Source organism: Myxine glutinosa, chromosome 14 (assembly GCF_964187855.1).
Source record: "Myxine glutinosa chromosome 14, kmMyxGlut1.1, whole genome shotgun sequence".
In the NCBI taxonomy this organism is placed as follows: Eukaryota; Metazoa; Chordata; class Myxini; order Myxiniformes; family Myxinidae; genus Myxine; species Myxine glutinosa.
In genome coordinates, this window is record NC_136274.1 from 42,387,750 (window position 1) to 42,401,996 (window position 14,247).

The following is a 14,247-nucleotide window of genomic DNA, read 5'->3' on the forward strand; positions in this document are numbered from 1 at the left end:
GGCATCGTGGCGGACGAAGACGTACTCCGCCGTGCGAAGCTCCGGGGCGACGTGCGTCGGTGGGTGCCCGTGGCATGCCTTTGGCACCGGGGCGAACCTCTGGGCGGTCTCTTGCAGAGCGGAGCGCTGCTGTGCCGCGGACCATGGTGCCGTGGAGTCGGGGAGGAACTCGCCCGGCACCCGCAGCGGTTGCCCGAAGACCAACTCCGCCGCGGATGCGCACAGGTCCTCCTTGGGCACCGTCCGGAGGCCCAGCAGGACCCAGGGGAGCCTGTCGACCCAGCTGCCGTCGCGGAGGGTGGCCCGGAGCGCGGCCTTCAATGAGCGGTGAAATCGCTCACACAGGCCGTTAGCCTGGGGGTGGTAGGCCGTGGTTCGGTGCAGCCGGACCCCGAGCCCCTGCGCGACCGCCCCCCAGAGCTCCGAGGTGAACTGGGGGCCGCGGTCGGACGAGATGTCTGAGGGGGCGCCGAACCGGGCGACCCAGGTGGCGATGAAAGCCTGCGCGACATCGGCCGCCGTTGTCGACGCCAAGGGCACGGCCTCCGGCCACCGGGTGGTGCGGTCCACCATGGTGAGGACGTAGGTGAAACCCCGCGAGGGGGGCAGAGGTCCCACCAGGTCCACGTGGACGTGGTCAAACCAGCGTTCCGGCACCGTGAACGGGGCCAACGGGGCCTGGGTGTGCCGGTGCACCTTGGCGCGCTGGCACGCGAGGCACGTCCTGGCCCAGCCGCGGACGGCCTTCCGGAGGCCATGCCAGACGAACTTGTCGGCGATCAGCCTTTGGGAGGCCCTCGCGCCCGGGTGGGACAGGCCGTGGATGGCGTCAAACACCTGGCGCTGCCAGCCCGCGGGCACGATGGGGCGAGGACGCCCGAGGGAGACGTCACACAAGAGGGCCACGCCCGCGCCGTCGAACGCCACCTCGGTGACGCGGAGGCCCGTGACGGCGGTCCGCAAGGCCTGGACGTCGGGGTCAGCGGCCTGGTCCGCTGCCATCCGGGCATAGTCGATGCCGAGGTGGACTGCGTGGGCGACGGCCCGGGAAAGGCAATCCGCCACCGGGTTGTCCTTCCCCGCGACGTGCTGGATGTCCGTCGTGTACTCGGACACGGCCGAGAGGTGACGCTGCTGCCGGGCCGACTACGGCTCGGTGACCTTGCCCATCGCGAAGATCAGGGGCTTGTGGTCGACGAAGGCAGTGAACGCACGGCCCTCGAGCAGATGGCGGAAGTGCCTGACCGCCAAGTGAAGCCCGAGCAACTCGCGGTCGAAGGTACTGTAACGGCGTTCGGGCGGGCGAAGCTGCCGGCTAGAGAACGCCAGCGGTTGCCAAGCTCCACGCACCCATTGCTCGTGCACCGCGCCCACCGCGTAGTCCGAGGCATCGGTGGTGAGGGCGATCGGTGCATCGGGCGCCGGGTGCGCGAGCATGGTGGCGTTAGCCAAGGCGAGCTTCGCGCCCGTGAACGCCGTGTCCATCTGCTCGGTCCAGGTAACGTCGCCTTTGCCCGGCTTACCTCGGAGAGCTTCGTGCAGGGGGCGCAGGAGCTGGGCGATACGGGGCAGGAACCGATGGTAAAAGTTCACCATGCCCAGGAACTCCTGCAGCCCTCTGATCGTGCGGGGGCGCGGAAACCCCTTCACCGCCTCCACCTTGGCCGGCAGGGGGACGGCTCCGTGCCTGGTGACACGGTGCCCCAGAAAATCGATTATGGTGGCGCCGAACCGGCACTTTGCGGGGTTCACAATCAGGCCATGCTGGCCCAGGCGTTCGAAGAGCATGCGGAGGTGGCGTAGGTGCTCTTCGCGGGACGTGCTGGCGACGAGGATATCGTCCAGGTAGACGTAGACAAAATCCAAGTCACGCAGGACGCTGTCCATCAGTCGCTGGAATGCCTGAGCCGCATTCTTCAGACCGAAGGGCATCCGCAGGAACTCGAAGAGTCCGAACGGCGTGATGACCGCCGTCTTCGGGACGTCCTCCGGCCTGACGGGGACCTGATGGTAGCCGCGTATGAGGTCCACCTTCGAGAAGAAGGACATGCCCGCCAAACGGGCGGAAAAGTCCTGAATGTGGGGGGCGGGGTAGCGGTCGGGAGTCGTGGCGTCATTGAGACGGCGATAGTCCCCGCACGGTCGCCATCCCCCGCCAGGCTTCGGCACGATGTGTAGCGGCGACGCCCAAGCACTCTCTGAGCGCCGAACGATGCCGAGTCGCTCCAGGGTAGCGAACGCCGCTTTTGCCACCGCCAGCTTCGTCGGCTCGAGGCGGCGTGCCCGGGCGTAGACCGGTGGCCCGATGGTGGGGATGTGATGGGCCACCCCGTGCTTGACGGCCCCCGCCGAGAAGGTGGGCCGTGTGAGGGCCGGGAAGCCGGCGAGGAGGCGGGTGAATGCGTCCGCTGCCGGAAGCGTACAGACCAACGTGGCCGGAACCGAACCGTTCGGCAAGCCGCTTGGCAAGCCGCTCGTTGAGCTGGGCAACGCACAAGCGAGTGAGCTGAACGTCTCGGCCTGGACAAGACGTCTGCGCTTGACGTCGACCAGGAGCCCATTAGCGCACAGGAAGTCCGCGCCAAGCAGTGCCATGGGCACATCGGCGGTGACGAACGTCCATCGGAAAACCTGCCCTCCGAACCGCAGAGAGAGGCAGCGTTTTCCGTACGTACGGATGGGCGTCCCGTTCGCGGCAAGCAGCGCGGGGCCCCCACCCGCGGCGTGCTTGTCTGACGTGCCGGCGGGAACGACACTCACCTGCGCTCCCGTGTCGCACAGGTAACGGCGCCCGGAGAAGGTGTCCGTTATGAACAGCAGGCTGCTCGAACGGCCGGCGCTCATCGCCACTATTGAGCGCCGGCCCAGGAGTTTCCCGACCTGTTGAAGGAGCATGGCGGATGACACTGCCGAGCTTCGTGGCCGAACTTGGCGTGGAACCAGCACCAGGTGGTGGAGCTGGAGGAGCGCGGCTGGCTCCGCCAGGCCGGTGGAGGTGGCGGTTTTCGCCGCGGCGGTGGGCGGGGCGTGGCGGCGGTCACGAGGTGCGTATCAGCATGCTGCGTATGCTGTATAAGCTGATGCTGTGGATCAGCAGCATCAGCATCAGCATCAGCAGCATCAGCCACGAAGGCCGTGACGGCCACGCCGACTCTCGCCCGCGTGTCCGAAGCGGCGAAGTACTTGTCCGCCTCGGCTGCCAATGCTCGGGATTCCGTTAGCCCGGTCCCGGCCAACGCGAGGCGAACCTGCGCTGGAAGTTGGCGACGGAAAAGCACCCGGAATAGAGAACCGGGGGCTTCGTCGCCCAACAGTGACAGCATATGGTCCATTCGGACCGACGGGCGCGTGTCACCGAGCTCGGGGAGATCCAGGAGGCGGTCGGCCCGTGCGTCGTCCGTGAGGCCGAACGTGGCTAGGAGTAGCCGCTTGAGTGCCTCGTACTTGTGGCCGTCCGGTGGGTGGCGAAGGACGGACACAACTCGAGCGGCCGTGCCGGGCCCGAGGGAGGCGACGACGTGGCAATAGCGCGTGTCATCGCCAGTGAGGCGCCGAAGCTGAAATTGGGCTTTGGCCTGGACGAACCAGACTTCGGCCTGAGCCTCCCAAAATTCGGGAAGTTTGATGAAGTTGGCCATGGCAATGGCGTCGCGTGTGGAAGGATCACTCCGGCAGATCCAACGTCGAGGGGGTCACCAGTAAAGCGCGGCGTTACGCGCGCTGCTTGCGAGCAAGGAGGAAGCGGACAAGCGGTAACTTATAAGCGTCTTTATTTCAGTAGCTCACTGTAACACCGGCCCGCTCCGGGCTGCGCGCCCGGTGTATATCATGAGGCCACGCCTACCCCTCGGGCGTGGCCACCGCCCACTTGGTGCGCGGAATGATGTCACCACGCCAGTGGGCTTTTGTGTCCGCCACAATAAAAGCTTTAATGCAGTAAAACAGAAAAAATCTTTCCCCAAAAAAATTCCTGGATCCGGAATAATATCCTGAGCTTCACCAAAAACTAATCAATTCTTCCTTATCCCAAGGGCAATCATCCCACCAACTTTCATCCAAATCCGTTCAGAACTTTTCCAGATATCTTGTTCACAAACACACGAATATACGAACACACACACACACGGACACGAGTGAATGCATTACTCCCTGGCGGGAGTAAACATCCAGAGGGAGATGGGGGTATTGGGAGGTGTTAGGAAGTGTTAGGAGGTATTAGGGACAGAGAAAGGAGAACAGATGTTACAGCTGAAAGAACCGATTTATCAGGAGGATAAAGTAAAGGTGAATTGAGCTCTCACCAGGAGACGACCAAAGCGCAGCATGTTCAACGTGTTCGTGATGGAGGAGGAGAGGTGCGCGCGTTTCTGGATCACGTGGTACCGTACCTATATATGTTTAACATTTGGGGTTGGGAGTGGAAAAAGAGAACATGGACTGAGAATTGATGTGATCGATAACTCTTTGTCTTTGTCTCTCTCGCAGCACAAACAAACAAACAAAGTAAGATCGTACATGAAATCCGGGTGTGACACACACACTATAACCACACCCTGCGTTTCATTCCAAACGACCACTGTACGAGGTACGTCGCTTAAATTCACCACGTGCAATACGCACAGTATACTACAGGTACAGGTACGCACAGTACACTGCAGGTACGGGTACGCACCACACACTGCAGCTGCAGGTACGCACCACACCACAGCGACAGGTACGCACCACACTACAGCTACAGGTACGCACCACACACGGCAGCTGCAGATACGCACCACACACTGCAGCTACAGGTACGCACCACACTGCAGCTACAGGTACGCACCACACTGCAGCTACAGGTACGCACCACACTACAGCTACAGGTACGCACCACACACGGCAGCTGCAGGTACGCACCACACACTGCAGCTACAGGTACGCACAACACTGCACCTACAGGTACGCACCACACACGGCAGCTGCAGGTACGCACCACACTGCAGCTACACGTACGCACCACACTACAGCTACAGGTACGCACCACACTACAGCTACAGGTACGCTCCACACACGGCAGCTGCAGGTACGCACCACACACTGCAGCCACAGGTACGCACCACACTGCAGCTACAGGTACGCACCACACACTGCAGCTGCAGGTGCGCACCGCACACTGCATCTGCAGGTACGCATCACACACTGCATCTGCAGGTACGCACCACACACTGCAGCTGCAGGTACGCACAACACACTGCAGCTGCAGGTACGTACCACACACTGCAGCTACAGGTACGCACCACACACTGCAGCTACAGGTACGCACCACACACTGCAGCTACAGGTACGCACTGTACACTACAGCTACGCAACGTACACTACAGGTACGCACTGCACACTGCAGGCACACATCGCGCACACTCGCAGGTACGCACAATACACTACAGCTACAGGTACGTACCTCACACTGCAGGTACGCATCGCGCACAATCGCAGGTACATACCGCACACTCACAGTACTCGGTCCCCACGCTACGAGTTTAGTAATTAGTTTGTTTTTATTTCATTTAACCCTTTAGTTACAACTTATCGGTAAAAGTCGCTTCTGCGCCCCGTTTGTGTATCGAGCTGATTTATCGTCCAACATCTATCTATAATTCCAGTAATCTCTGTGTGTATGTTTGTATGTTTGTATGTTTGTATGTTTGTATGTCTGTATGTCTGTGACCGCTGTTTCTCGACAACCACGGGTCCGATATACTTGAAACTTGCCAGGTATATTGCTGGGGACCCGAGGATGTGCCTTTTCAAGGTTTCATATTAATCGGAGAAGTAGTTACCGAGCTATGTCCAAAAAACGATTCAACCAATCAGAGAGCAGCGAGCTATCACGTGTGCCGAACGTGGCGAACAGACTCTGCCTCGGACGGCACATTTGAGAGCGTATTCATTTATTTCACGTTGGAAAACTATGTTGCCGTTAAACTATGTTTTAAAACTAATTAAAACTAATTTGCGATTCATCGTAACTGCGATTTGCGACCTTCCGGACAGTGAAGACTGCACTTCCGGCAGCCAATCACAGAACGCGTTGTTGCGTAGGCGTGGCCGATGTGAGAGCGAGCCGAGCCGAGCGCGTGCGCCATTACGGTTCGTAATTCGATTTCTTCCGGAGAAAATAATAATTTCTCGATTTCTTATGCGCATTATTTCTCCCAATTCAGTCAGAGCGAAGGGCGGAAGCGAAGAGCGTTGTTTTTTTTGTTTACGGGCGTACGGGCGTACGGGCGGGGTAGAGCGTACGGGTAGCGTTTTTTTTTTTTTTTGGCAAGGAACGGGCACCCACGTACGGGCATGCCCTAGTCTATCTATAATTCCAGTAATCTCTGTGTGAATGTCTGTGTGTCTGTGTGTCTGTGTGTTTGTCTGTGACCGCTGTTTCTCGACAACCACGGGTCCGATATACTTGAAACTTGCCAGGTATATTGCTGGGGACCCGAGGATGTGCCTTTTCAAGGTTTCATATTAATCGGACAAGTAGTTACCGAGCTATGGCGATTTCTTTACCAAACTCCGCAAGCCGTTCGCTTTGGACCAAACCATTTCATGTAAATAGAGGGGGGGGGGGGGGATTGTCACCGTACTCGCAAGCCGTTCGCTTTGGACCAAACCATTTCATGTAAATAGAGGGGGGGGATTGTCACCGTACTCGCAAGCCGTTCGCTTTGGACCAAACCATTTCATGTAAATAGAGGGGGGGGGGTTGTCACCGTACTCGCAAGCCGTTCGCTTTGGCTTTGCGAATGGACCAAACCATTTCATGTAAATAGAGGGGGGGGATATAATTTTAGATATATATATAGTACGGGCATGCCCTAGTCTATCTATAATTCCAGTAATCTCTGTATGTCTGTGTGTCTGTGTGTTTGTCTGTGACCACTGTTTCTCGACAACCACGGGTCCGATATACTTGAAACTTGCCAGGTATATTGCTGGGGACCCGAGGATGTGCCTTTTCAAGGTTTCATATTAATCGGAGAAGTAGTTACCGAGCTATGGCGATTTAGCCGTTCGCCGTTCGCTTTGGCTTTGCGAATGGACCAAACCATTTCATGTAAATAGAGGGGGGGGGGGTTCTGTGGTCGTTGCGAATGGACCAAACCATTCATGTAAATAGAGGGGGGGGTTCTGTGGTCGTTACTGCCACGTGGTTTCAAAGTTTTTTTTTGTTGTTGTTGTTTGCACGCATGTTTTTTTGCACCCACGTACGGGCACGCCCTAGGATGTTTACACACACACACCCCTACACAAATTGTTTTTTTTTTTTTTTTTGGGCAAGGAACGGGCACCCACGTACGGGCACGTCCTAGTCTATCTATAATTCCAGTAATCTCTGTGTGTATGTGTGTGTGTCTGTGTGTGTGTGTTTGTCTGCGACCGCTGTTTCTCGACAACTACCGGTCCGATATACTTGAAACTTGCCAGGTATATTGCTGGGGACCCGAGGATGTGCCTTTTCAAGGTTTGAAATTAATCGGACAAGTGGTTCCCAAGGTATGGTCACCGTACTCGCAAGCCGTTCGCTTTGGCTTTGCGAATGGACCAAACCATTTCATGTAAATAGAGGGGGGGTTCTGTGGTCGTTACTGCCACGTGCAAGCCGTTCGCTTTGGCTTTGCGAATGGACCAAACCATTTCATGTAAATAGAGGGGGGTTCTGTGGTCGTTACTGCCACGTGGTTTCAAAGTTTTTTTTTGTTGTTGTTGTTTGCACGCATGTTTTTTTGCACGCACGTACGGGCAAGCACGTACGTGCGGGCACGCCCTAGTTTAATCAATCAATTCAATCATTCGATTCGTTCTTTCATCATCACGATAGATTAACGAGTCTAATCATCACCTTCAAGTTCATTCCTTGTAACAAAGGCGCTGATGCATTATTGTGCTCAAAATGACGTACTATTTGGAGCTGTAAATATGACGAAGGCGATCAAGTTGTCGTCACTGATATCGATTAGTAAGAGATCGTGTGTCAGACCGTACAATTGGCAATTTACAAAAATGTAAACTACAAAACATACACAGCCGTGGCCAAAAATATTGGCACCCTTGCACTTTTTTCCAATAATGCACCATTTCTTCCAGAAAATTGTGAAAAGAAAAAATATTTTGGTATCCACAAATGTATTACTTTTGTTTGCAGTGGAACAACACAAAGAAAGCTGAAAAAATTACTAAATCTTAGCTTATTCCAAACAGAAATCCTAAAATGGCCCGGACAATATTATTGGCAACTTTTCCAAGTTGTTAGAAATAATTAGATTTCAAGCAGGTGATTCTCCTTTACTTTGGAATTGAACTCACCTGTGGTGAGTTGCAGGTACCTGCAATATAAAAATCACTCGTTCAACCAGTTTGAATGGAGAACAGGATTCTGCTGTTTTGTGTCACTGTGTGTACTGCAATGAGCATGGAGAAAATATAGAAAACCAGAGAATTGTCTGAGGAGGTCAGACACAAGATTGTAGCCAAGCATGGACAATCTCAAGGTTACAAGTCCATCTCCAGAGATCTTGATGTTCCTGTGTTCACCATACGCAATGTTATCAGGAAGTTTAAGGCCCATGGCACTGTAGCAAACCTCCCTGGACGTGGCCGCAAGAGAAAACCTGATTGAAGATTGCAGCAAAGGATTGTTCAGTGGTGGAGAAAGCACCTCGATCAACTGCCAAACAGATTCATGGTGACCTTCAGACACAAGGTACAACAGTTTCAACTCGCACCATCCGTCGCCAACTCAAGGAAAGCGGGTTCTATGGGAGGAGACCCAGGAGGACCCCACTGCTGAGAGAGGGACAGACAGACAGAGGCATAAGAACGCCTGACTGGAGTTTGCCAAAGCGCATTGCTCACCATTCGCTGAGCAATGCGTTCCTCGTTCACACCTGAACAAGCCAAAATCCTGAATGTCCTGAATCCTGAATGAGAAATCCTGAATGAATCCTGAATGAGAGAATGTCATGTGGACAGATGAGACCAAATAGAGCTTTTTGGTAAAGAAAATCATCTCTATGTTTACAGAAAACAAAATGAAGCCTTCAAAGAAGAGAACACCTTCCCGACAGTCAAATATGGAGGAGGTTCAGTGATATTTTGGGGTTGCTGTGCTGCCTCTGGCACTGGCTACCTTGAATGTGTGCATGGCATCATGAAATCAGGAGATTACCAAGGCATTTTGGAGCGCAATATGAATTCAACCCAATGTCAGAAAGCTGGGTCGCTGTCGAAGGTCATGGGTCTTGCAGCAGGACAATGACCCAACGCCCACTTCAAAAAGCACCCAGCAACGTTTCAAGACAAAACGCTGGACTGTCCTGATGTGGCCAGTAATGAGTCCATATCTAAATCCCATTGAACACCTGTGGGGGATCTGAAAACAGCAGTTGGGAGAAGGCACCCTTCAAATCTGGGAGAACTGGAGCAGTTTGCACAAGAAGAGTGGGTCATGCTGCCAGCAGAGAGGTGTGGGAAGGTCATTTGTGGCTAGAGGAAGCGCTGGACTGCAGTTATTTTGTCCAAAGTCTGTGATACCAAATATTAAGTCGAGGGTGTCAATAATTTTGGCAATGCCATTTCTTTTTATTTTCTGATTTAAAAGGATATATCAAGATCTGAATTTAAAAAAAGGTCCTGTAATATTAACACTGAAATAAAGAATTGTGGAGACCAAATACTTTCGTCAATTTCAACTTATTTTTAGAGAAAATTGTGTTATTTGAAAAAAGTGCAAGGGTGCCAATATTTTTGGCCACGACTGTATGTACACCTCGGGAAAATGATCCCAACGCAGTGTGAGCACGGCATCCATTTGCGATTAATGTATCGATTGTGGAAATAATTCCTCGTCGAGATCATGACGTCACTTCCTGTGAAGAGAAGAATGATCTCGTGGTAGTTTTTGCCTTTTATTTTAATAACTAGCAGAGGGCCCGTTGGTGCTTATGGTTGAATTAATACGTGACTTTGGAAATGACATCATCTGACTCCAAATTACTCCAAGTCTTTCGTTGTGCAGAGGCACAGCCCTTTCTCTCAGGTGCTTTCCAAGTATTTTTGAACTATTCGAGCTTTGTGAGCAATTTATGGAATTGGTGCTTATGGTTGAATGCTTGGTGGTGAATGTTGAATTGCTTGGTGGTGGTGAATGTTGGATTCACAGAAATCCCAGGAAATGGCAGCATTTGGGGCGAAATAAAGTACATCATGTGTCCGGGATAAGGATTGTTCCATAAATTGCTCACAAAGCTCGAATAGTTCAAAAATACTTGGAAAGCACCTGAGAGAAAGGGCTGTGCCTCTGCACAACGAAAGACTTGGAGAACTTTCCCAACTCGCTGAAAGAGCACCTGCTCGTACTGCAAACTCCCGACCACGTGGGTGCAAGGCCCGAGTGGAAGCACGCGTGTTACACAACCTCCTGACGGATCACTACCGGTGATCACTACCACCAGGACTGTGTATGTGGATGAGGTTCTTTTGAACACTGATGGGAAGGACATATCTGGGGCTTGTGAATGTCCAGGGTAAGTTTAATGGGATGATATTTACTATCAATCATGTTGGGAGGGGCAGGGTGGGGGGAAGGCAGCTATAGCAGCTGTGAGTGCTGTTATGAATATTGTTGTGGATCTCAGCGCCGGCCTTTCCCCTTACCAAGGGGGGATTAGTCCCCTTGTCTTTTACTAGCCGACGGGACCCGGGACATATGACGTCCTTCCCGGACAGCGTTAAATAAGGTTTTAGGATTATGAATTCGCTATTACCTAAGTACTAACGCTGACCGGAAACGAGGAAATAAGCCCCGCCCGAATCACGGGTGTTAGTGGAAACGCCGAGCGGTAGCGACTCGTGACCCGAGCCGTTATCAATGACTAAACACGATCCAAGCGGTTCGTAATCGTGCCACGCTTACCCAATGGAGGAAATGACTGAAACGGTCGAATTTGGGAAGAGAGGAATAACAGATTTATTTACACTTTGTACAATAAGAAGAAGAAGAAGAATACACAGTGCAGCCTTAAACAGTCTTAACTTATCCCTGGACAAACGGGCCCGTCACACTCAGACACACTCACACGGGGTTGCAGACGAACAGGTCGATGGTCCAGGGATGGCGTCCAGGCAGCTCTTCCTCCGGTCCCCAACTCGCACCGCGAAGGAGACGAACAAACAGCAGCGGCCAGGAGCTCTCCACATGTCGTTGGTGCGCATGGGATTATTATAGAGCGAATCGGTTGGGCAGGCTTTGGCGGTTACACTCGTGGCTCAGCCGCGTACGTAATAAGCGAATAGTTCGTACTGGTTCAATAAACGTGAGCAATGCGCTTCTCCCTTCTCAACTCCGTGTCCTTTTCCAACCAGTCCTCTTGATACCAGCGCTTGGCTCCCGTCCTCATCAAGTCCTTCAACACCGCGCATCCCTGTCTCATCTGAGGTGGACTCGCCGAGTGCCTCTCCCTTCTCATCTGAGTTCAACACCGCGCATCCCTTCTCATCTGAGGTGGGGGCCTTGCGCCAAGGGTTTTATTGCCACGCCCTTGGAACCCTCTGGAACTCCCCAGACGTTTCTTGCCATGCCCTAGCATGCCATGCCCACCAAGCTCTGGTTGGTTGTTGCCCTTACCGTCACCGCCTTCTGACGCGCTTCTTGATGCGGCCACACCTCGTCCTCACGCTCCTCCCTCTTTCCAGGCCTACCTCGTGTCATTGGACTAGTTTCGAGCGAAACCAAGGGCAGCGAACGCTGCTGGCGGCCAAAGCGTAACAAACTGCTGCGGGTAGCCCAAAGCGTAACAAATTGAGGGATGCCAAATGGGGCACGGGATCGATTATGCCCATGATGGAAATTGGAGGGTGGCCGCAAAATGAAAAGAACCTAAGCTTATTATTTCTTTACACAACGCAGATGTCACTAGGGAAATGGCCTACTCTTACACATACTATGACATAACTAATTCTAATGGGCCTACGTGTTGCTTGTGGACTAACTATGGGGGGCAAACCTTTAACCTTTAATGATGTCATATGTACACTCTCAAAACCGCAACAATATATATTGTTTGTTTGGTTCCGAATTAGTCCCTCCAAAGGGCCACAAGAAAAATTTAACTAGATTTTTGCATCTATTGGTAAAAGTTAATGTTGCTATATACACTGCTACTGTTCGCTTGGATTAACCATAAATGGTACGAACTGGCACCTCTCATCCACACATATTTCTTGTACTCCCATATTTTTGTGAGACGGATTTGCATTCAGGAACAGAACAATTATGGTTAAACATTTCAAAATTGACACTCTTTCATTTAAATACTGAAAATTATGTTTAAAAGACGAATTGAATTACAGATTTCATGCTAGCAACGACAGGTTAAAAGTGCCCGGCGAGCCGAACTGAGCCCCTGTGAACACACAGCGCATGCGCAAATGTATATAAATAAATGCATGCACGTATATAAATAAATAAATTAGTAATTCAAATTGGTATAAAAAATTGTTTTGTCATGGCGGTCGCATCACTCAATCGGCACAGACGCACCGAGCCGAATTGAGGCATGTATTGCACATTTACCTAGCTCAACTTGGTTCGTCTGAAATCAATTGAGTGACACGCTGGATTCCCCCTCCCACCGAGCCACTCAAATTGGCGACTTAAAGCGGGTTGTCGCACTCGATAAGGGACAACTTCACGCTATTTGTCCCTCAAAATGTGCGCCTTATTGGATTTATAAACCATACGGTTTCACGATTGTGGTATCTCGAAAGACTCAAATGAGACACAATTAATCCATATGAGCATTAACGAAAAGGTGGGGGTGGTGTGGGAGGGGGGGGGCGGGGACAGAGAATACGCAAACATTTTGTATGCAAACTTATTCACCGATGCCAAAATACACACCCCAGGTTTTGTACAGACAGGAGAGTCTTAAGTAAACTAATCCTGAACAGGCCCTCAAGCACACCACAGTAGATAGACAAGGAGAGGGACAAGACGGAAATAGCAGTTATGGTCTGTACATGCACAGTAACATTCTTTTCAGAGTCAACTGCTCCTCAGCCCAGTAAGAAGGGTTCAATGCGTGCCGCACCCCCCGTTCGCGGGCCCCGTTCGGCGGGCACAATGGAGGCCCCGTTCGCGTGCAGGAAAGAGATGGAAACAAAACGGATTGGATTGATTGGACCATATCATCCGCCACATTAGGTGGGGAGGGAGGAGAATCTGCAATCACCTGGTCTCGATTTTCTAATGGTCTCACCAAACCGGGACAGGAACTCTTTACGTGTCCGTAAGCTCCACACCCATAGCACGTCATGACGTGATTGTCCCATCGTCCCATCATGATTTCAATATAAGTTTGCCGGTCCTTCAGCTTGACTCTCACTGCAGCACCTGATGGGCTTGACTCTCACAGGACCGCAACGTGACCTTTCCTGGACTCGGGTAACTGGACTGAGAACCCCCACTGTGCAGATGTGGACCTTATATGGGCACCCAGGATGCCCGACGTTGTGACGTCACCCCGCCCGGTCTTCCCCGCACCGATTGGTGGTTTGGCCGTAATTATCAGGGAAATGCCTCCCCTGTGCCTCTTGACTCTTTCCGAATCTCCTGTTAATACAATCTGCGTTGTATTAATTAAATAAGAGTAGGTCCTCTTGTCAATTCATATTGCGGCGTAGCCTTCCTCCAAATTGTGTTCCTTGGCTTGCCAGTAGCGTTCGCTGCCTGGCTCAGCCGCCATTGAACACGAGGTCAGGCTTGGAGAAGAAGGGGGCGGGGCGGCAAGAACGAGGTGTGGCCACGTCAACTCACCACCAGGGCATGGCCGGTAAGCCCCCACCAGCCAACCAGGGCTGAGGTGAGCTCGTTAATAGGCGTGGCTCGATGAAGCGTGGCTTGATTTCTAAGCGGGTTATAAAAGCGCAAGCGCCAAGCCCTCTCACGGAGATGCGCAAGGGGAGGCCATTGATTAAGGACTGCGCCGGGGGATGCTGAATGTGAACGAACTGCACGGGGAGCGCTCGATTGATTGTCACGTTGTTGAGCGACCTGCGCGAGGGTACCTTCTAAGACGAACGCTGGGCGAGAGAGAGTTGGCCCGAAGATTACGTACGCGGCATCCCAGTCCCCCGCATAATTATAAGGTCCGGTCACGCGCCAACGACACGCGAAGCTGCCTGCCATTCTTCGCGGCGGACCCGGAGCCTGGA

The 14,247-nt window shown here is 52.9% G+C and overlaps 2 protein-coding genes across 3 annotated transcripts in view; one reads left to right on the forward strand and one right to left on the reverse strand.

The window, feature by feature from the left end:
* The window catches only part of LOC137439729 (NADP-dependent malic enzyme), a 140,830-nt gene extending 136,448 nt beyond the window's left edge, over positions 1-4,382 (reverse strand). The window contains exon 1 of the mRNA XM_068135769.2: positions 4,302-4,382. Coding sequence (XP_067991870.2) covers positions 4,302-4,325 — 24 coding nt within the window. The 5' untranslated portion in view covers positions 4,326-4,382. The remainder of the gene's footprint in view (positions 1-4,301) is intronic.
* LOC137439733 (serine protease 23) overlaps positions 4,342-14,247 on the forward strand; it is a 56,843-nt gene continuing 46,937 nt past the window's right edge. The window contains exon 1 of one of the 2 annotated variants that reach the window (XM_078768037.1): positions 4,342-4,585. In XM_078768037.1, coding sequence (XP_078624163.1) covers positions 4,342-4,585 — 244 coding nt within the window. Of the gene's footprint in view, positions 4,639-14,247 lie in introns of both variants that reach the window. The other variant, XM_078768038.1, reaches the window with a different exon arrangement.